The sequence below is a fragment of the Chanodichthys erythropterus genome, chromosome 19, assembly GCF_024489055.1.
Source record: "Chanodichthys erythropterus isolate Z2021 chromosome 19, ASM2448905v1, whole genome shotgun sequence".
NCBI lineage: Eukaryota > Metazoa > Chordata > Actinopteri > Cypriniformes > Xenocyprididae > Chanodichthys > Chanodichthys erythropterus.
In genome coordinates, this window is record NC_090239.1 from 16,884,393 (window position 1) to 16,908,593 (window position 24,201).

Here is a 24,201-nt window from a genome sequence, read left to right on the forward strand (position 1 = left end):
TTATGGAAAAATGGAGACGTGTTTTAGACTGAAATAAAAAAAAAAAAGCTCCTTTTCCAAAATGAGTTTATCTCATCTGTCCGCAGGTTCACTTCTGGAAGAGGAGCACCGGGGCCAGAAGCCTCAAGGCCTGTAGCTGTGCACAGCTTTCGATTACCACGCTTTTCCCCACACTGACCCCAGCTCAGGTGGATACACTTTACTATAATCGGCTGAAGTCACTGGGATCTTAATTTGGAGGGGTCGTTTGGCAGTGACTCTAATTTTGTGTGTATGGTAGACAAGATTTGAATTAGCCATGGACATTGAGAGCAAATGGACGACTCTTCAACTGATTTGTAGCCAGTACATAAAGTAGATGATTATAGTCTCAATGTCCTTTACTCAGTGTTTGGCTATCCATCTGTGGGGGTCAGGAATGGCCAGACTTTGTAGTGGTTCAGTGAATAGGATTTGTGTGTCTGTTGGTGATGTTTGCGTGTGGGTGTTTCGTATCTCTGATGGAAGGAACAGGTGATTGATGAGACTAACAGGAGGACTTTGTCCTCCAACTAGCCTCTTGGATTTGTAGTTCAGATACTTACTAAACCTGCTAGTGATGACTACACCGGCTTGACCTGGCAGCCCACTCAGTTTTTCTGTGAGTTAAACTGTATAAGTGTCTCGCTGATGCATCAAGCAGCATTCCCATCCTTGTGTAGAGTGTGTGTGTGTATGTGTGTATACACATATAATATATATATATATATAACATTTAAACTTTCACTTGCATTAATGAATTTACCAGATACATTTGTCCAAAGTGACTTGTATATATTTTGATATATTATTATGGCTCTAAGACATCCTAACTATCCTTTCTCTAAATTTGGAATTTGGGATAGGACAGAGGAAAAACAAATATCACTCCTTGATACAAGTCTCTTCTCCTCCGGCCAACAGGAACGAAGAGTCGGTATTCAGCGCAAGCCTGTAACACTTGGGCAGAACACGACTTTCCACTTATGCAGCACAATGGAATCCACTCCTACAGTGTGTTTCCCCTAGACAGCCATTCTTAACGAGTTCAACATGATTCAAAGCAGTGCCCAATACATATTTCAAATAGCTCTACTAAATACTTGTTTTTCTTTAATCGTTGCCTGCGAGGGTTATCCATCTTCTCCCCTGGATCCAGGCAGCCAGTTTGTGCTTATCTTTGGAAATGCTGAAAAATAACGGGTTGGTGAAGCATTTGTTGGAGAATACAGAAAGAAACCTGTTTCCAATACAAGAGATGGAATATAGTTAGTGTACACATGAGATGAGATCAGACGATTCTGGTACGTGCGATTTGTGCCGGAAACTTCTCGATGTTTGATGCTGGGGGTCTCTTAGACACCACCCCAGGGGCCTGTACACTACCGCTAAACCCTTCCACAGATGACCATAAAAGAGGGTGGGAGTGAGTGAATGGATCATTCACATGCTCGACAGGGAGTTCTCCGTTAACCTTGTTTGGGGTGGAAGGTGTAGGCCGAGGTATTTCACAAGAGAAAACTTTGAGTTCATTTCCTCCTTTCTGGAAGCCTTGAAAATACTCTAACTGAAATACAGCTAACTCTGTTTAACCATATTCTTCATTCTCTCATTCTGTAAGAAGCGCCATACTATTGAAAATTTACTACATGATTAAAAATGAATTACAAGCACAGGACAAGGATTATCCATTCCAAATAATGGATAAAAGAATTAGTCGCAGATTGTAAACCAAAAGATTATGGAAAAATAGGAGAGCTCTTTCCGTGTAATCATTTCAGCTTGACTGATTACTCTACAGAGTATTATGATTCCCCTCTTTGACCCTTTTTTTGGTTACCTTTTATCTTTTTGATATATGTGAATGTGCATCATTCCGTATCCATACAGAGAGTTAATGTGTTTGAAGGTTATTACCTCTTGTCATTCTTAACGTTTTTGAATCCCTCAGGGCTTTCACCTCACATATATACTAAATTTCTTCCACGGCTGTAAGATATTATTGCTGTGGAAAATGGGCATTCGGGAGCCACAGCAGCTCTCAGGCGATTGTGTGTGTGGCGGCAGCGCATGTCTTTCTGTGTTTACACTGAATTTGGGCCTTTTCATTGTTTTTCCTTCCATGTCTCAGTAGAAGAACAGGTTTGATTTGTGAACTGCTAGTTGGTGATGGTAGGTTGCGTAGCTCTGAGGTCCAATTAACTCGTCACGCCACAGTGCACGCCATTAGGAGGTGCATGTTTGGGCCTCTGCGGCGGGCACGTGTCGGTCTTCTAGCCTGTACTGTCAAATTCAGAGAGGAAATGGGATGAATTTTATGACTGTCCTTGGCTAGCTGGCTTTCTTTTTTTATATTTATCTTTGTCCCCAAACCAGAAGGCTCTTGGCTGAGCATTTCTTTTAAACTCAAGCTGCCTTCCGTCACCCCACGTGTAGATTTGTCTTGCAAAGCCACGTCCTTTGGGGAAAAAAAAGAGAATTAAGTTTTCCTGACAGGAAGCAGGCCCAAAATGTAGAAACTTTTCTGCTAAGACTGGAATGTATTAATTTCCATGCTTTTTTTCTAATTCAACCTCAATCAGTTACAGGGATTGGGGTTCAAGAAGGGGGTATAGTTGCTTGCTATCTGAGCCTTGATTTATTTATCCTTATTGAGATGGAAGGCAATATTTCGGTGATTTGGATGGAGCCGTCTATCATACTTTAAGTGGTTTTGAAGGGTCCCGATTACGAAGCCTCTTCAGACAGAGAACCGCAATTTGCATTGACTTGCCACAGCTGAGCAGCCGTAATGAAAGCTGTGCACCTGCTCTGTGCTCGGGAAAATAAAGCTTCCCAATGCCAGAGCCAATCGACTGTTGAATCTGAGAAATATAAAAATTCAACAGAACAAGCCACTCAGTGTTTCAGCTAAAGGTCACTGTCATCCTTTCAAAGGGATTGTTTCTTTCAAATTGACAACTAGTACTTTTTTTCTCCATCAAATGTTGTTGATATTTGTCAGATAATCATACTTTATGCCTACCTTCTTATAATAATATAATTCTTGATGTTTTTTTCTCTAGTTAGGGCTGAATGATTTTAGCGTGATGGCTACACGTCAAGTGGCACGAGCAACAGAGACCACAGGTTAGCCTGAGTGGAAGAATGCTCTGTCCTAAATGCTTGTAACCAAATCCCCGCTGTGGAACCACACAAACACTTGTGTTGTGGTACAGTGAGCGCTTGACTTACGGTGTGTTTCATTTGTATCCCAGCATAGGTCCCCACCAGCCCTTATTAGGTGACTGTGTGGAAAAGAACAAGCTGTAAAGAATGCAGGATCCCTCCACGGCCGCACATCTGCACTCCGTGGTCTCTCGGTACTGTGGAAAGTATTAAAGGGGGACTGGATCAGGTTTTTTTTTTTTTTTTTTTCATTCCCCTTCTTCTCAGTCCATAATTTTCTTACTGCCGTAATCTTACTTGGGCATCTTGCATCATATCCCTGCGTTCATTAATCACAGCTTGAAAAAAAAAAAAAACACAGTGGAGGCAGGAGGGGAAAATGCCTTGTGCAGAGATGGGGTATTAGGTGTCTCTGGTTTGGGGCTGTGCTAGACTAACTAGCATCTGTCATGAATATAAAACCGTGCTGCTTAAATGAGGGGTACGTTTTGAGTTTTGATATAGTCTGGGGTCATTAAAGACGGACTGGTGCTGTCCAGAGTAATCAGACAGGAAGTTTTGTGGTGACGTTCCTAACCACCTTTTAGGACACGAAAAACCACACTTAGCTATGACCATGTCCTGAAATAGCCCACCTCCTGCCATGTCCCCTTGAAATACGTAGCCTCAGATATTTTGGTCTGGTCGTTTTGTTACCTGGATGTGGATGAAAGAACCACAAGTCGGTTCATATGATGATGGCGCACAGGAAAATCTGTTATGATCGGGCCCAGACGGAATTTGTGGACGTTTTTTTTTAATTTTCCATGCTTATTTTTAGGGGGAAATCTGTGGAATGAGCTTAGATATGGTAAAATGTGGTAAATGGAACAAAGAGTACCGAACACTTAATAGTGGATTTCGGTGGATGTAACCAATATGTCAAAATATTTCATGAATAAATTGTCAATAATAATCATTTAAAAAATATTTTAATAATAAAATAATATAACACCTTTTTGGATTTTCAAGATATATATATATGTATGTATGTATATATATGTATATATATGTGTGTATATATATGTATATATATATGTCTGTATTCTTGATCATATAAATGCAGGCTTTATAAGCTTAAGAGACTTCGTTCAAAAACATTTAAAAATAGTATTGTTTCCAAATTTTTGACCGGTACTGTGTGTGTGTATATTATTTATATATATATTTATATATATTATATATATATATATATATATATTATATATATATATATTATATTATATTATATATATATATTATATATATATATATATATATATATATATATATATATATATATATATATATATATTATATATATATATATATATATATATATATTATATATATATATATATATATATATATATATATATATATATATATATATATATATATATATATATATATATATATATATATATATATATATATATATATATATATATATATATTATATTATATATATATATATATATATATATATATATATATATATATATATATATATATATATATATATATATATATATATATATATATATTATATTATATTATATTATATTATATATATATTATATTATATTATATTATATTATATTATATTATATTATATTATATTATATTATATATATATATTATATATATATATATATATATATTATATATATATATATATATATATTATATTATATTATATTATATTATATTATATATATATATATATATATATATATATATATATATATATATATATATATATAAAATATAAAACATAAATAAATAAATAACACTTTCATTATGCAAGGACATATTAAATTGCTGAAAATTCAGCTTTGTCATCACAGGAATAAATTTAATTTGGTTACATTTGTATATTAAAAATAGAAAACAATATTACTGTTTGCTGTATTTTTGATCAAATAAATGCAGCATGGGTGAGCAGAACACACATCTTTCAAAAACATTAAAAAAAAACCTTAACATCCCCAAACTTTTGAACAATAGTGTAAATAAAAACATAATAGTAATATAACAAGATACAGAAAATACAACAATCAAATAAAAGCTTTTCTAAAGTAAATTTTAAGGCTTGTGTCCCAATTCTGAAAACTTGTGGAGTTCCATTGGCAAAGATTTTGTGTGGGCCTACATATAAAAGGCATATTAAGCTCTGACACACAACCTCAAACCAATATAGGTGCATGAGGCAGGGTGAAAGGCTTGTGGATGTCTCAGGAAAGAATGAGTACGTGTAAGAGTTTAAGATTCAGCAAGACTTCTGTCACTACACCATAGCCTCATTCTCGAATGCACTCAAGAATGTCAGACAAGCTTGTTGTTCTTTTGCCTTATTTGTTTCTCTCGTTCTTCTTCCTTTCCAGCGGGTCTGCGAAGGAGTTTTCGTCTCAGCAGAAGAGATAGGAAGACAAATAAATCCATGTATGAATGTAAGAGAAGTGACCAGTATGACACAGCTGATGTGCCCACTTATGAAGAGGTGACGACCTACCGCAGAAAACACGGAGACAGACACAGACTTGTCGTGTTAGTTGGTAAGTATGACAAATTTGGTGACTTTTTTTCCTTTTATTCAAAAGTTTTCAGAAATGGCAAAATATAAAAAAGAAATTTCAAAAAAGTTGCTGCATATATATAAAGGCACATTTAGCTTGGTTAGCTCAGCATGTGCGCTTGGTATTTTTCTTATTATTTTTCTGCTGTTGAGACCACTGCACAAATCAACACGCAATTTTGAGGCTCCACACAAACAGTGCTTTCCCCAAAACAGCACTCGACTGAAACTATAATTCCTGTTCTGCTCTGGGACTCTCACTCAAACCCGGCCCTCTGAAAGACCCCTGGAGCTGAAGGGACCAGATGAGGATTAATTCATCTATGTGGCACTTCATTCGCAGCGCTGGTGTTCTAACGGAACATTTTATTCCTCCCTAATATTATTCACCAAAGAATTGTTAACACTTGTTTTCAAGGGAACGGCAAGAGTGAAACTCCAGTGAGACGTCATCTTTACAAAGTGAAAAAAAAAAAAAAAAAAAACGAATGTCAGATTTGGTGTTTGTTTGCCAGTTATTCTGGACAGAGGATATAATGGCCAGAACAATGAATTAAGTGTTTCATAAAAGTGTGAATAAAAAGATTTGTATGACAGATAGCTTGAGGGTTTCAGGTTCCCTTTTTTTTATGTTGAAATGCTGCATTAACCCTCTTCTCATCGACCTCCTCCACTCTAACTTCAGTTCATAATTTATTTTTCCCAGTGTAAGGGGTTTGTTGTTGTGAAAATTTCCTCATATACTGACAAGTAATGTTGACCAGGTGTATAAAATATTTCACTTGCATCTGTGAGAGGTAGCACAGGGTCATGGTTCACCGCAATAGACCAGCCCGTGTGTTTGTGAGCGCAACATGGCATATGGATTCTATCACAGTTTTGTTGGTGCATGTAATTAATGGAGTGTGTGTTCACATGCCTGTGTGAGCGAGTGTATAAGGTGGTCTGTTTAATTAATCAAGCTTTTTCTACTGTCAGGATTCCCCTCTGGTAATGTGCACCTCATGCGGTCAAACTAACGCAAATATTTTCAGTTTTGTCTGGTAAGGTAGAGGACAGCATCATGGATGTACTGTATCAGACGTGACAAAACCAAGGATGCAGAAAAAGGCTCTGCTGTGTTTTCTCTCTGAGCTGTTATTCTGTCCCTTGAGGTCATGCTTTAACTTTTCCTGGCCTCCACTTCTTCATTTTTTTCCCTCTGTCTGTCTTTATTTCATCTTCTTTGCCAGTTGTTTTATTGCATTTAATAATGCAGCCATCAATGATGCTATTTCAATGTCTTTTCCCCTATACATCTCTCTTTATACTCTATTCCTGTAGTTGTTGTAGTCTTTGCAGCTTTAATGAAAGTGATTCATTTGAAAGCACATTAAACTGTTACACTCCCATTAGTTGTTTACCCCTGGTCACGGACAACGGGGTCAGGCAAATTCACCCCAGAACAAAATAGTCTTATTCCCCTTTGCATTCTCTAACACGACTGACCCACGATTTGTGGTTTGGTTTCAAACGACTATCCAGACGTATCAAGATCTTATCTGTTTGGATACATATTAATCCACCAGCCAAAGTCAACACATTTAACAAATGCGCAGCTTCGCGAACCCGCCGTAGTGTTTTAACTGAAACCTGATTATTTAACATAGCAAATGATCTGTTTTTTTCTGCATGTTTGAGTTAAGATTGAAGAGATTTCAGTTGATATAGTGGTAGTTCAGACCCAGACAGAATAACGGTGGAACGGAAGAATGACCATTGAGGAAAACGATGATCTAAAAGAGCTGTCGGTTCAAACGTCGGATCAGATTCATAGTTTCATTTTATGTCAGAATTTTCTTGCTCTTTCCAAACATCTCTGTCTGGGCTTTTATAATTGAACATTACAATTTGAGCTGCAATGTGTTGTTTCTTCCTAGAACTATCAAGTATAATTTTTACACATCTGAGCAGTTGGCAGGGTCCTGTACAAGTAGCGTAGTGCCCAATCTTTCCAAAGTCTTAAAATCTCGCCAAAAAAGCTTTGATTCTGAACTTATCACACATATAAGTGTGTAGAAAGGTTATTTATCGGACACACTTGGCGGAAGGTTTTGATGCTGATAATATGAGGACATGATGACTGTCTTTTAGGAGCGTCGAGAGAAGGTTGGATGGCGGCCCCCCCATGTTTAGCCAGTCTAGCAGCTCCTCAGGGTTAACTGCATCTGCTCTGCGCTTGGCCTGGAAGTTATTAAGCCTTTCATATTAGCCTTCTCTCCTAATGAGCGCCCTAATGACTACTGACACTTTTACGATCACTGCAACCTGCCCCCGTGAGTGCACGCATACACTTGGATTGAAAAACAATTACTCAAATGTGTTATTTTATTGGGGCTGTTGAAGAATAAAGTGCTAGTTTTTGTTTGGCTCATTAAAGCATATGACAATGAACAGAATTACCAAGAAAAAAAATACACAGGCAAGTCAGTTAACCTTTCTGACAGACCAACATTGCCACATCTCAGTTGAAGGCTGTGGAGAGCTGGATGGCTGCTTAGTGCTTGAACTTCAATGCTGTTCATGGCTTTTGGGACACAAGCAGCCATACATCACAGATGGGCCGAGTCGCTGCAGAGATGAGTGATTGAAGACTTTAAACTCATTTAGTGCACATGATGATTGAATAGAATTTTGAAAAGGGATCTATGTGAGCCTTGAAGCAGGCAGACAGGCCTGGTGGGGTCTGGCGATTAACATCCCAGAAAACAGGCTAAGATTGTAGGTCCTTTTAAGGGAAATGAGCATTTGTGGATGAAATATGGCTCTTTGGAAACATGTATTACAGTGGGTTTTTTTCCACCTATACAGTGTGTAAATATATATATATAACACACTTTTTACATATGGCCATCAAACAGGAGCTTTGCATTACTCAGTGACCCTAAAACACTTGAAACAATTTTCTGTTTCCTCACTGTAATAAATCTGCATCTTACTCTTCTCCTCTATCACAGTGAAATAAGGATAACACATTCTGCACAGTCATAGGCTTCTCATGGAGTCGTGTGTGTGTGTCAAAGGATTGTATGATTCATCAAATGAAAATGTGTATTCTCCCTGTGAGTAGGAAAAACATCTGTTTTGTGTTGTCTAACATATAGATTTTGATTTGTGCATGTCTCATAGCAATCATTACAGACTAATAGAAAAACCACGCTTGACTCTCCGCATTATACAGTGTGAATCTTGGCCTGCCTTTAACTGGGCCTTGACATGCAGAATTGCATGAGGGGATCGAATCTCTGTTCCTGTGTGTTTTTGCTACATATGTGGCTCAGACTCTGAGACTACAGGTAGAACAACTCATGACTTTTTGCGAAAAAGAAATGGGAGTATGAGAAATAGATGACTCAAATAGTTCACTATATCATGTTCCTTCCTTGGACTGGGCAATACAGTGAAAAAATGTAATATCAATGTTTTATATTAGTGCATGAAGTAAAATCAATCAATCAATAAAAAAACACAATAAAATCTTCAAAATTACAGGAAAAAAAGCAGTACATATTTTCCCAACATGTTTTCCCAAAACCCCAAAATTTGATTCATTTTGACCTACATGTATACGCTATTGTTTAAAATGTGGGGTCTGTAAGATTTTGTTTTTGAAAGGCGTCTATATTGCTCACCATGGCTGCATTTATTTGATAAAAAATACAGTAAACAATAATATTGTGAAATATTATTGCAATTTAAAATAATTTCTTTTTAATATTTTAAAATGTAATTTATTCTTTTTATGGCAAAGCTGAAACAAATCATTTCAATCAAAGCATTTACTCCAGTTTTGGATGAATATGAAAATAAAAGAACAGCATGTATTTGAGAAATTAAAGTGACCCCAAAATTTAAAAAAATTTAAACTGCTGTTTTTTGTTTTTTTTTTGACAGAAAAAAAAAAACATTAAGTTGTTAAAAATGCATGTTATTTAAATGTTTGGCAAGATATTAATGGACACTTTCTTCTTGTCTCTGCATCTCTCTGTTTGTTTCTCTAGGTCCTACTGGTGTTGGTTTGAATGAGCTCAAAAGGAAGTTGTTGATATCTGATCCACAACATTTTAGTGTCACCATACCACGTAAGTATCCTTCCTAGTGTGTGTGTGTGTGTGTGTGTGTGTGTGTGTGAGTGACACAGAATTATTTTTTGTAGTACCCCTTTATCCACTCTTTCTTTGGGTACAGTATTGTAGATTATCTTTGCGATGATGACTCGGTCACCTTATCAGTCTGTCATTGATAACAGCTCTACTTGACACACTTCTATGACTCCCTCTCCTCTTCCTTCACTTCAGCATCCAGGGAAATACACTAGAGCAGATATTTTCGGGACAAATAAATATGGCTGGGATTTATTTATTTAAACAGGCTGACAGTGACGCTGTGGAGAAATTGCATATTTAGAGGAAAGTGAGAGACATAGCTTGAGAGTTTGAGGGAGTTGGAGGCAGTGGCTAGAAAATCACTGAATGTTGATATAACAGTGGGATGTTTGGTACATTCAAGCTTGGCTTTAATAGATATGTCTGATTCAAGCTCTGACACTTTGAAATGCCACTGGTATTAAAATCCCATCCAAAGCTTTTTGCCTTAATACTGCCTAATTGCTCACAAATGTGACCCCTGCATTAGTCTGTATTATGTAGCCCAGCTCCCCTCAGACCTTACGGAGGATTTAGATTAAAGGGATGGATTCTTGGAAAGTGACTGTTTTAAAAGTGCTTTTTGGTCGTCTCTCCCATTTTTATTTGAATCCTGCCAGCTCCAACTCTCGTTGTTAATATGGACTGATTAAACATTAAATATCTTTCAATTAAATTTCTCTAAAGAAGCCCAATATGAGTGATTGCTTCACATTTCCAACAATCTGGTCTTTTAAAACACAAACCAGCCGTGGCAGCAGCACTAGCGAGATTGTAGAATACGATTAGTTGGGAGCACTTGAACATTTTGTCTCCTCTCCAGCCTTTACTGCTATTTTCCATGATCTTAGAATGAAATTCAAATTCTTTTGCCACACCAAAAACATTTCCTATGCCACAGAGCTTATGCCAGATGAAATATATTCTATTTCTTTCAGCAGTACAAGGGAGTGACTTTTTTTTCTTTGTTTTGGGAGCACCAGCAGTTGGAGGTATAATAACATGTTATCTTATGTCTGCGGTGGGCTGTCATCATGGGAGGGGGATGTCTCTTCATCAAATATGTGATGGGTTGAGGGTAACTAATAATTTACTCCGATCCCACCCAACCCATACATTCCCCCTCGGTTTCTCTCTCTCTCTGTCTTTATCTATATGATCCTTCAGAATTCATTCTAAAATGCTGATTTGGTGCTCATTTCTTATCACAGGTGAAAACAGCTGTGCTGCTTAATATTTTTGTGGAAACTGTGGTATTTTTTGTTTGTTTGTTTTAGACTCTTTAATGAATAGAAAGTTCAAAAGAACAGTATTTAATTGAAACGGAAATCTTTTGTAGTATTATGTCTTTACTGTCGCTTTTGATCAATTTGATGAATTTTTGCTTAATAAAAGTGTAAATTTATCTACCCCAAACTTCTGAAAAGTAGTGTATGCATAAAAAGAATACAAGAAAATGACCCATACATGACATGTAGATAGAGACCATTCAAGAGGGGCCTTGAAAAAGCAGAAGGAAAAAAGCGGGGAAGAAAAAACCTGGAACAAGGCAAGTTGGAATGGTGATAAAGTTTAATAGTTTGTTTTGGAGCTGCTGGCGGCTTACAGGCGATTTGTCGGAGGTGTGTTCTACAGCGACCTTTGACCTCCCCGACACTCGTTAAACACACCGCTGTGTGTCTCCGCACGGCAAACTTTGACCCTGGCTGTACCCGCCGGAGCCGTGCTGGCTGGACTGGCACGCGCCATGTGATTTAAAGACGGGAGTTTATAAGCAGCTGAAAGCAGGAGCAGGGCTTAATGAGGGACAGAGTAAACTCAGTGCTGGTACTGTACCATGTGCTCCTGGGGCTTTACAAGCAGTGTTACACTCACACTGGCCTTTAGAAGCCTCGTGGTGAGTTGAGCCAAGACAGATGAGGTGGGTGTGGTGTCAGACCAAGGAGAGGTGCTTTATTTAAATAAAATTAAGTGGGAAATAAAGTGCCCATGGGGAACTCCCTTTAATCAAGGAAGTGTCTATAATGAACGTTTCTTCACATGTTCTTCTTGAAGCACCTTCATCCACTAACATATTTCACCACCGTGATCTAAGAAACAGTTGTTGTTTTTTTTGGTTTTTTTTTTTTTCATTTAAAGACCGTATCTAATGCCATTTAGGGCTAGGTAAATTTTTTGTTTTTCCAATCAATCAGAATCTTCATTTGGATGATCCCAAATCAATTGTTAAAATCCTGTGATTGAGCTTTTACTTTATGCCTATTTTTAGTGGCTGTGTGAAAATGTATCTTTAAAGCGCTTCCTGTTGTTCCAGTGTCATGGATTCTGTTGATCTTACTCAACTATATAGTTTGGGCCCTCGTGTCAATTTTTTTAAAATGAATATGTTCATAATGTGCTGTACCAAGTTAGAAGACTCATTGTCCTTGTGAGCTGCTTGTAGAACATCAATTCAATAACAATTGCCTCTTCTGGAAATTCATGAATTCATGAAGTTTACTGTTCTGAATCAAAAGCTTGTAAATCAGAATTGATTTGCTTAGATTTCCAGCCCTAATGCCATTACATATATGTTAAAAACAAGAGTTGAAAATGCTAAAATTCTACTAAATCTCTTGTTCTCCAGTCGTGGGTGTGCTACAAGCTTATTTTTTGTAAAGTCTGGAATACACTACACAACTTTTTGCCAATTTACAGTCTGAAAGAGTTGATGCTAGTTGTCAAAAGTCAGACTCTGTCTGCATATTTGAGTTGACAGAATTGATTTTTAAAAAAATCGCTAAGTGTAGGATGGCCATAGACTTTTTTTTAAGCTTCAGACTATGAATCTATCCAGTTGAAGAATATCAAACATGTTTGATATCTTGAGCTATTTTCAGAGCACATTGTTTCCATTTAACAACAAGGCATGTTTTAAAGTCTCTTTATGTTTTAAAAAGTCAAGTGTGAAACTACACAAAACCAACTGAGATCCCAAAATCGCTGCACCCATTTAAGAATTCTAAGATTTAAAATGATATATTTATTTATTTTTTAAGATAAGAGGTGTTATTTCCCAATGTAAATGTATATTTTTCTTTTACAGACACCTCGCGATCGAAGAAACATTTGGAAAGTGATGGAGTGGAGTATCATTTTATCTCCAAACACCTTTTTGAGGCAGACATTCAGAACAGCAAGTGAGTCAACCTTTTTTGTCTTGCTTCGATCGAAACACACTACTGTGTTACTATTTGGAATGAGCATATGAATGTTTCTGCTGTGATTTGGATTGGGGATGTGAAAGTTTACTGTGCAGATCAAATAGTCAGTATTAATCATTGAAGTTTAGTGGACCGCTTCCTTTATTCTCAGGATTGTAATTATGTCAACCCTAACCCTGACACAAACACTCAGCAGAGGGAGAGATATAAATCTGAGAGACGGAGCCTCCGTGGCCAGTTAGTATTCAACACATCGTCCAGAGTCCTGACTGAACTTAAGTAAATCAGCACCCCAGTCAAAACACTGCACAACAGTTTTCACTGATGTCGTCTGTCTCAGATGCTATGGCAAACATTCGCCAGTTCTGCCTTTCGGCTGCCCACTATTCTTTTCATTTTTCCACTCCATTTCCTTCAAGCAAATTGTGTATGTGAGTGTGTGCTACTTGTGTAACAGCATGATGTGGGCTCAGATCCCTTCTCTGTAAGTGAGAGTGAGAGGGTGTTGACAGGTGGTCTGTTTCTGTGTGTGTGCGCGCGGGAGAGGGGGGATCAGACTCCATTTACCCAGTGGTTCGTAAGCTCAGGTTTGTATGGATGGCCTGGTGATGGATGTTTTTCTGCAGCCCCTCATCAGAGGATAAAACAACATAACAGGATCGCATATAGAATGTCACTTCGCCAGCAAGCCGGGCGTCTTAACTGCCTTGTGGTGGAAAAAAACACATGGTGGCTTGTTCTGTGGTAAAATGAACATCAGAATGAGTAAACCACAGTTATCAACGTGGAGAAGAGAGTTGAGATCAAGCAGGTGGGCACGAGGCACTGCAAGAGGGCTAGAAATACACATTTTTCTTTTGTCAGCATTTTCTCTTTCTACTTTTTTTTTTTTTTTTTGTCTAGTTTGACTCTGAATTGACAGGTTACTTTTTTGTCTAGATCTATTAATTTATTTAAAGTGATCATGACATGAAAAATCAAATTTGCCTTGATGTTTTGACATATAAGAAGTCTTTGTACCATAAAAACATCCTGCAAGTTTTATTGCTTAAAAACCTCCTCTTCAACGAATATTTAACAGATGAAAATTAGCCTGTATGACAAAATATGGCATGCATGATGGACTTAAGTGCTCATGTGCATTGTCCCTTTTAAAATAAAATAAAATAAAAAATAAAATAGTTAGACATCATTGCTCCATAGGCCCTGCCCACTGGTATTCAGTGGCTTAACAGCTGACATTTGCCTTCACTGGATGCGAGTGTCACATCACGTCAAAAGCAAGTACTCATTATAATGACTGACACTGTCTACAACGGAAACGGTATACAGATTCGCATTCAGTTTCTGTCATACTCCACGCACTTGAGTCTGCTGACAAGAGGACAAATGGAAGAGTGAAAGAATGTTCGATTTAGTTTAAACTGCTCGTTTGCGTCTCTGTACAGGCTCCAAAAGGATCTGACAGCAGCTGCATCACAAACCATAATGATTTCACAATGCTTTGTCTGTAAATAACTGTTTTATATGGATAAAGTTTTCAAAACATTTACTCGTGTGCACATGGGCGCTGATACGGTTTCCTATGCAGTGACGTTAGCCAATCATAAGGCCGTTTGTCCACCAAAGTGGGTTTTTTTTCAGCAGCTAGCCTACTTTTTTAAAATGGGAGTGCCACTTTTTTTTTTAGCGCCAGGAACGTAACAAGGCACTGAGCGTCTTTTTCACGCTCATCACTGTCACATTTTAGCCAGCTGTCTAATCAGAGTGAAGGAGGGGCGGGACAAATACAACACCGATCAACTGTCATAACATTCTTGCTCTACAGCGACATCAACAAGCAGAGAACAGAACAAAATGGATGAGAAATTAATATTGCTGGTCTCCGAACGTACATAAGTACTCATACTTATACATAATACATAAGTACAATGGGTCGACATTTTTAGTTAGAAACAAATTATCTGCGTAATCAGTTAAAAGTAACAGTGCCGTGGATATTCCGTATCATAGCAACAAAGCGTTTCAACTAGGGGAAAAACAAGCGCTCTCAAACGCTCACAGCTCTGTGTTTTTCAGCTGGCTTTGGTGGACACACAGCCTAACAGTGGCCATTTACTGACAAGCCTTAAAGGAGCCATCCCTTAAAAATGAGTCGTTTCAGACAGTTTATTACACCACATGATGTTTTTAAAGTCATTACATTTTAAATTTCCTGAAAATGGTTTAAATGTTTTTCATTGACCCATTGTTCATTATTCTGTCTTTTTCATGTGCAAACATGACATTGGTATTCCCAAGGAAAACCCTGCTCAGGGCTAAAAACAGAGCCTAAATGAACCCAAAAACCACAGAATCAGCCTCCACCCCGCCATCCAATATACACACTACATCATGACAACAAACGCCACAACGCAAAAGTCCTGTTTGAGCACATCTGCCTTCAAATGAATGCTCAAGTAAAAAGGCACTTTGAGAATTCTTGGTAACCCTACATCTCACATTAACACCAGCAAACCACCTCTTAGCACCCAACTAAATCAACTTAGCTCACCATCAAAAAATGCCTTCAATAAAACGGTGTACAGGCTTTTAAAACATGTCGAGAAGAAGAGTGGCTTCGTTAGCTTCTAAGTATGATCACCCAGTCACAGGTTTCTGTTAGACAGCTTGGGCCCAAAAGTGTGAGTGCATTAATAGCTTTTCACTTCAAAGACTTGTTAACATTTAGATTGATTTTTTTTTTTTGGGGGGGGGGGGGGGGGAAAATATATAAGGCTGTACATACAGTATATTGAATATTTTTAGCAGTTTCAGTCATGGTAATTTTAGTCACGTGTGTTGCATAACCGAATTTTCACTATGCACAAAATATTACGACACCCTGCTGTCATAAGACTCTGGAATACTTTCCACATCCTTCCAAATTTCTCTGGTAATACGGATGTCCTAAAAATACATACTGGGGTTCTGTGATCAGAGAAAAATCAAGTGATTGGATTGAACGAGAGGCAGATTAAATGGTGGAAAAGTGTTTGTTTGCCTTTGTCTTCTCAGGAAGTTAAGTTTCTCTTGCTTTTTGGCATTTAAGCCTGCCTGTGCTGCAAGGAAACAGGTGTTTTAGATTTAAACTGTAACATAGAAGATTATATAAAAGAGCTTTGTGTCAGACTGTCTGGAATCGCCATGTGGGGAAGAATTCGAGAGATGGTGAACACACTGTGCATGTCTGAGTGGCCTTTTTCACTGAAAGCATCAGGACAGGCTTTGGAGTAAATAATGGGTTACGAGTTTCCTGTCATTATCCCGTCCATTGGCTTCTCTTTATATTCTAGGGTGGGGTCACGTAGATGGGCACTGCTTTTGCATTTAGAGCCATCAATCACTTTATCAAACCCCTCCTGTTCTTTATTTTCTAGGTTCATTGAACAAGGAGAGTATAAGGGAAATTACTATGGGACAAGCTTCGACTCTGTACGTTCAGTCCTGTCTAAGAACAAGGTGTGCCTTCTTGACGTACAGCCACATGTGAGTCTCTCCGATCCTCCGATACACATTCTACCTCACCATTTTACCTCCCTCTGCGTCACTCCATTCTTCAGTCTTTCTTCCAGATTTATTTTCCCCCCTTTCACAGGTGTGACATTCCACACTATTCCTACTGGATCTTTTCTGAGATCAGTGTGGGGTGGGTGGGTGTGTTTGTATTTTTGTGAGTTTGCACTCTTCCTTTTGGTCTTCAGTTAAGGTGGGAGATCTAACATCATCTCTACTCATTGTCCCACATTTAAAAATTTCCTCAGGCTTGGTGTCAGGATGGGAGAGTAGTAGTAGAGAGAGGAATGGTTGAGTTTTTGCAGAACTGTATCAGTGTCCACAGCAAAGCCAGAGAAAGACCTCTCTCACCTCTGCCACACATCTTACCTTGGTGGTATGAGCCTGGCTTCTCTCTTGGAGTAGTGAGGGAGAATGAGGCAATGATCATGATCATGGTTATTTGCATTATCATTGTTTCTGTGGGTATTAAAAAGGTCTTAGTCTTAAATTCACTCTTACACAAATGAAGGCCTCAAAAAAGTTCTTAAATCAAAGTCATGGCATTAAATGTTGCATGCATTTCAAAAAATTAAATCTTCTTTGTGTCCTGTTTTCCAATACAAATATTCTAAACCTCTTTAAATCAAGATACATTTACTTTAGATGCAAATGTAAAATGTCTTGAATAAGTGAACAAAATTAAGTGAGTTTATGTTTAAAACAAGAACAAATATCTGCCATTGAGTTCTGAAAACTTCCCTTTGAATTAAGTAGATTTTTCTGAGCCCATCAGCAGATATTCATTCTTCTTTTAATCATAAGCTAACTTCATATTTTGTCATTTTGCATCTCGAGTAAATGTATCTTGTTTTAAGAATCTTTAGACAATTGCACTGGAAAAGAAGACAAAAATACTAAGGAGGAACATCACTTTTTTTTGTGGTGCGGTCAGGAGATACAGTAGTGGAAGCAGAGGCATTCAAGGCATTCATTTTGAAAAAAGCAATGGTTATCTGGTTATGGTTATTATTTTAATGGTTATTCCAAATCCTTATGCTGTTATTAAAGCTCACAAAACACAAAAGAAGAATTAAAAAATAAATAACGGTACATGCTGCTGTACAGCAACATTTTAAGATGACCGTGGCTATCAAGCTCCCAAAAAATAAGTGAAATTATAATGAATTTAGCCTATACATTTTTATACATTATATTCCACTACATTTTTATGAAGCCATAGGACAGCTTTCTGTGTAGAAGAGACTGAAATTTAAGTCATTATTCACTGGTAAAAATAAAGCTCTCCATTTTGACCTTTGTAAGATGGACCCAGAAATTGGAAAAGTTATGCATATACAAAATTGTCTAGTTTGTCTAATTTTCTCTGTTGAAATGTGAAGCTATAGCAATAAACTTACAACAACAAGAAATCTCAGTTGAAATATGCTGCACATGGCTTCAAAAAAGGCCTTTGGCCTTGTCTGCTTTCATTTGAAACAATATGAGAGTAAATTATGTCTGTATTTGAATTTTTTTTAAATGAACTTTACTTTTAAATGTACAGCTGCAGAAACAGCCTATTTAATTCTATGCATAGAAAGAGGGAGGAAAATGGTGGTGAAAAACTAGCTTACCATTTGTGGGAAAACTAGTGATTTAATTCAGTTCAGTCGTTTGAAAAACCTCCACAGAAATATGTGGTAAAGTTCAGTGGTCTGATTGTTTTGAGCATGAGGATCTCGACTACCTGAAGTGTAATGTGTCTGACCAGAGTGCTTTATTTTCACTCATGGAGTCAGATCAGTTGAGCTCAGTGTGAATCAGCTGCTCTGTTTTCTGTCAAAATGTAACAGTGACTAACAGCAATAATGTTCAGAAGTATCAGTGTCAAACTAAATCATGATGGCATGAGTGATGCTGCTTTAATGACTGTGGTTCACCCTGCTCTCTTTATCTTTCTCTCTTTTTCACATTCTCTCTCCATCAGACGCTAAGACATCTTCGCACGGCCGAGTTTAAGCCCTACGTGGTGTTTGTGAAGCCTCCATCCATCGAGCGTTTGAGAGAGACCAGGAGGAACGCAAAAGTCATCTCAGGCAAAGACGATAAGAACTCGTCCAAATCCTTCTCGGTAAAACACACCACACACAGCTTCAACTTCAATATGTCCATCTATCATCCTCTTTCATCCTGATGTGATCTCTTTTCTCTCTCAATATGTCATTGTGGGTTTTAGGTTGTATTTAGTTTTTGTTCCACTATTTCACATAGTTCTTGGTGAAATAAGAAATAGATTTCATCACTTCCTGGCAGGCAACATCCACATCATTTATTATAGTCATTTTCCTTTTGGATCAAGCAAACATATGCTGGGTTAGTGCTTAAACGCGCGTGTGCGCGCGCCTCACGTGTGTGTATGTATTTATGTGTAACCGGTCCCCTGAGCGGCAACGTGATATGAGACCCATGAGCTCACACTACACCTGTATGACTGCTCTCAAAGAAAAACACATGAAATCAATTAACACTTACACCAGACCCTTATTTTGTGCTGCCGTTAGTTTGAGCTTATGTGTGTGAGAGATATGGTGTGAATATGCGGGATATCTAATGACTTTCCCAGAGTTCAGCTCTTGCCTGTGTATCTCGCTGTGAGTCTGCACCGGACCAAGCACGCGTGCTACAGAATAAGTGACCCCGGAAACCTGACTCCACCACACGCCTAAATGGCTTGATGCCGATTGTCACCACAGAGACGTTCTGTGTCGAAGACTGTCAAATGTATTTAGGAGCTCTGAACATGTGCTCACCTGTCAACCCATTGACCCAATAAGTGTCCAACCGCAATATACTCTTTTTCTGTCTTTTGAAAAGCACAGATCGGGAATGGTAGCTAATTTTGCACTGGAATTCCTTATGATTCAACTGAATGCTAATTTCACATAGCAGCTATGGTCTGTTTATCCATTATGATTTCATAGAAGCAACTGCCAAAAGATAAATGATTTCAAACAGCCACCCACCAAGCTGCAGTGTGACACACGTTACACAGTAAGGCTGCACAACAACTGACTCAGGAGTTTGTTTTCTACAAAATATATTGACTAATTATTGATTTTTTTTTTTTTTTACCAGATGTCTTGAATACTTTTATTTGGAAAGAATTGAGGGGTATATATATTTTGTTGAGGAGTGCATCAGCATAGAATTTTTTTCGACCTTTTTTTTTAAAGCTAAAAATGTAATTTGTAGTTGTAGTTTTAGGGTTGGACGATTTGGGGGGAAAACTCTAGATGAAAAATTTTAGATTTCTTTACAAGAACAACAAAAAAAATAATTTTCCACTTTTCATCAGTCACATTCCCCACTGTTTTTGACTCTATATTAATGACTATACAGGTGCTGGTCATATAATTAGAATATCATCAAAAAGTTGATTTATTTCACTAATTCCATTCAAAAAGTGAAACTTGTATATTAAATTCTTTCATTACACACAGACTGATATATTTCAAATGTTTATTTCTTTTAATTTTGATTATTATAACTGACAACTAAGGAAAACCCCAAATTCAGTATCTCAGAAAATTAAAATATTTTGAATATAAAGAAAGAATTTTTAGAAATCTTGGCCAACTGAAAAGTATGAACATGAAAAGTATGAGCATGTACAGCACTCAATACTTAGTTGGGGCTCCTTTTGCCTGAATAACTGCGGCATGGCATGGAGTCGATCAGTCTGTGGCACTGCTCGGGTGTTATGAGAGACCAGGTTGCTGATAGTGGCCTTCAGGCATATCGCATCTTCCTCTTCACAATACCCCATAGATTTTCTATGGGGGTAAGGTCAGGTGAGTTTGCTGGCCAATTAAGAACAGGGATACCATGGTCCTTAAATCAGGTACTAGTAGCTTTGGCACTGTGTGCAGGTACCAAGTCCTGTTGAAAAATGAAATCTACATCTCCATAAAGTTGGTCAGCAGCAGAAAACAAGAAGTGCTCTAAAACTTCCTGGTATACAGCTGCGTTGACCTTGGACCTCAGAAAACACAGTGGACCAACACCAGCAGATGACAGATGGCACCCTAAACCATCACTGACTGTGGAAACTTTACACTGGACCTCAAGCAACGTGGATTGTGTGCCTCTCCTCTCTTCCTCCAGACTCTGGGACCCTGATTTCCAAAGGAAATGCAAAATTTACTTTCATCGGAGAACATAACTTTGGACCACTCAGCAGCAGTCCAGTCCTTTTTGTCTTTAGCCCAGGTGAGACGCTTCTGACGCTGTCTGTTGTGGCTTGACACAAGGAATGCAACAGCTGAAACCCATTTCTTGCGTACGTCTGTGCGTAGTGGTTCTTGAAGCACTGACTCCAGCTGCAGTCCACTCTTTGTGAATCTCCCCCACATTTTTGAATGGGTTTTGTTTCACAATCCTCTCCAGGGTGCGGTTATCCCTATTGCTTGTACACTTTTTTTCTACCACATCTTTTCCTTCCCTTCGCCTCTCTATTAATGTGCTTGGACAAAGAGCTCTGTGAACAGCCAGCCTCTTTTGCAATGACCTTTTGTGTCTTGCCCTCCTTGTGCAAGGTGTCAATGGTAGTCTTTTGGACAACTGTCAAGTCAGCAGTCTTCCCCATGATTGTGTAGCCTACAGAACTAGACTGAGAGACCATTTAAAGACCTTTGCAGGTGTTTTGAGTTAATTAGCTGATTAGAGTGTGGCACCAGGTGACTTCAATTTTGAACCTTTTCACAATATTCTAATTTTCTGAGATACTGAATTTGGGATTTTTCTTAGTTGTCAGTTATAATCATCATTTTAAAAAAAAAAAACAAGAAAAACATTTGAAGTATATCAGTCTGTGTGTAATGAATGAATATAATATACAAGTTTCACTTTTTGAATGGAATTAGTGAAATAAATCAACTTTTTGATGATATTCTAATTATATGACCAGCACCTGTAGAAATGATTTCTATTGTGGTTTAATAATAAAAACAAAAATTGTTACAGCTGTAAAATTACAATACTAATGTTTTCTGTCTTAATTTCTTAATTTTTCAAACATTAAACTATCGCTTTTAGTTTGTTGCTTTGCCGGCAAAATGTATGCACTGCTGGTTTCAATGATGAAGCACGGCACTGTTAATATACACTGGTGCAGCTCAAGCAAGCCACTCTGAGATGCTAAAACTGTATTTCATGACCTGCAATTATGTAAATGAACAGTGCCGAACTTAACTCTGAAACCAGCAGTGCACTTATTTAAACGGGTCCTTGATTATTTCACTTTTTTTTTTTTTTACTTTAGTTAGTGTGTAATGTTGCTGTTTGAGCATTAACAACATCTGCAAAGTTACGACGCTCAAGGTTCAATGCAAAGGGAAATATTTTCTTTTACAGAAATCGCTTTTTAAAGACTACAAACGGCTGGTAGGGACTACAACAAGCTTCTTCCCGGGTTGGTGACATCATAATCCCCAAAATTTCCCTGCCCCCGGGAACACGCAATAAAGGGGTGAGGCCATGTTGGGCTGCTTTAGAGAAGAGGAAGAGTTATTGTGGTAGAGTGTTGTTGCCATGCCGTCCTTTTACGCTGGACTGCTTCACAAACAAGGGTCAATTCAATGCTGGATTTGCACAAAAGATTAACATGACGGTGCATGCTAGTCGATGAGTTGAATCAACTCCAAGCATCTACATACATTTATCCACTAAGCATTCAGAAACATTGAGTTTCATTGTCCGACTCTGCAATGCTGGAACAATGCAATGCTAGAACACTGTTACTGACAATTGTCATTTTGGCTGCATGAGATTCTCCAGCTTTGTTGTTGTTGTGCAACCGAAGCGTGAGCTGTTAAAACTCCACCCTCTTCTGGAAAAGTGCAGCTCATTTGCATTTAAAAGGACACACACAAAAACAGTGTGTTTTTGCCCACACCCAAATAGGGGCAAATTTGACAAACTGTAATACGGAAACTTCCCAGACACATTCTAGGGACACCAGAGACTTATATTACATCTTGTGAAAAGGGGTATAATAGGTCCCCTTTAATCAAATCACAGCCTACATGATTTGACTCTTCCATTAAGCAAAATACCTATATCAATTTTATTTTGATATATCGTGCAGCCCTAATACACATGGTCACAAATTTACACTGGGAGCATATTTCATTATTTTTATTTCAACACTTTTGAAACTGAATAGATGCTGGTCACATTAATTCAAACCGCTGAATGTGCGATTAGACCACACCATACTCCCCAAAGTTTTAAATTCTCAGAAAGCTCAAGGATTATGCCGTTGTCAAAGGAAATGTTGCTCTGGCTATCTCTGTTTCAGAGGAACTATACCAAAAGCTGTCCGCACCATCCAAAGCAGCTGTCTGTCTGCTTTCAACAGGTCACTGTGGGTACTAGTGAAGGAAAAAGAAAACCTTCCTAGCTGGCAAAACTTAGCAAAAGTCGATTATAGACCCTGACAGTGTTAAAGGCATCCAGATTCAGCCTATTATAGGTACGCAAGAAAAATCGTGTTTGATGAAATGTCACAGCCATATTTTATCCAGGACTTTGCTGTATTTCTTTCTCAGAAAGAGACGCTGCATCTGTTAGAGCCATGAGCTTGAGCGCCGTCGGCTCTGTGCAAGAAAACAGGCATCCCTTTGTTTCTAGAAATCCAGACTTCCACTCTATTGTTCTCTCTTTTAGTAATGCTTGTATAACATTAATGCAGATTTTTTTTGTGTGTGTAAAAGATCAAAATATCATTCGTTCTCTTTTTAGGAGTAGCAAAAAAACTTAAAATTTCATAAAAATGTCATCAGAGGTGGAAGAGCAGAGTGTTTCATCCTCTGGCATTAAATCATTGTAATGAGAAATGGAAACCTAAGCTAAAATTGGAGGATGTTTTTTTTTTTCTTCTTTTTTGTCCTGTGCTCGGTGAAAGTCAGCCCAGTCCAAAGATTAAGTGCCTTTACTTTGGGAATATAAAAACAGGGACCTCTTGACGACCCAGAGATGTCCTTTTTTGGTCGGGTTTAATGATAAGGGCAGGTGCACTTTATATGATCCAATAAAAATTGATTTTCCGGCAAGGATTGAGAGATAAGCAGAGCTCATGCGGACTGTGGAGGGAGAGAGAGAGCTTAGTGCTGAAGAAATTCTTCTGTTTTTGAAGAAGGAAGACCTGGACGTTGAGTGAGGGTTTGCATTAGAACCTCTGGGAAATAAACAATCGGAAAGAAATGCAGAGGAAAAATAGATTTAAACCCTTGAAACTGATCAGATTTGCTAATAACGCTCCCCTGGAGGCACAACATCTGTTATACCTCAATTAGCATGAGGTTTTTATTTGATGACAGAATGAAGAAAAGATATGTTCAGACCTTGGGCCAAACCTTTGACTATTTAGGCCAAACACAAGCTAATCCACCACGTTCAACCAGAGCTTTATTAAAGCCATGACTAAGTCAATGAA

General features: G+C 37.9%; 1 protein-coding gene across 6 annotated transcripts in view; it reads left to right on the plus strand.

Moving 5' to 3' along the window:
• The window catches only part of mpp7a (MAGUK p55 scaffold protein 7a), a 142,714-nt gene that overhangs the window by 115,440 nt on the left and 3,073 nt on the right, over positions 1-24,201 (plus strand). For all 6 annotated transcript variants that reach the window (XM_067368618.1, XM_067368617.1, XM_067368616.1 and 3 more), the window contains 5 exons: positions 5,592-5,762; positions 9,823-9,903; positions 13,052-13,145; positions 16,589-16,697; positions 18,694-18,837. In XM_067368618.1, coding sequence (XP_067224719.1) covers positions 5,592-5,762; positions 9,823-9,903; positions 13,052-13,145; positions 16,589-16,697; positions 18,694-18,837 — 599 coding nt within the window. The remainder of the gene's footprint in view (positions 1-5,591; positions 5,763-9,822; positions 9,904-13,051; positions 13,146-16,588; positions 16,698-18,693; positions 18,838-24,201) is intronic.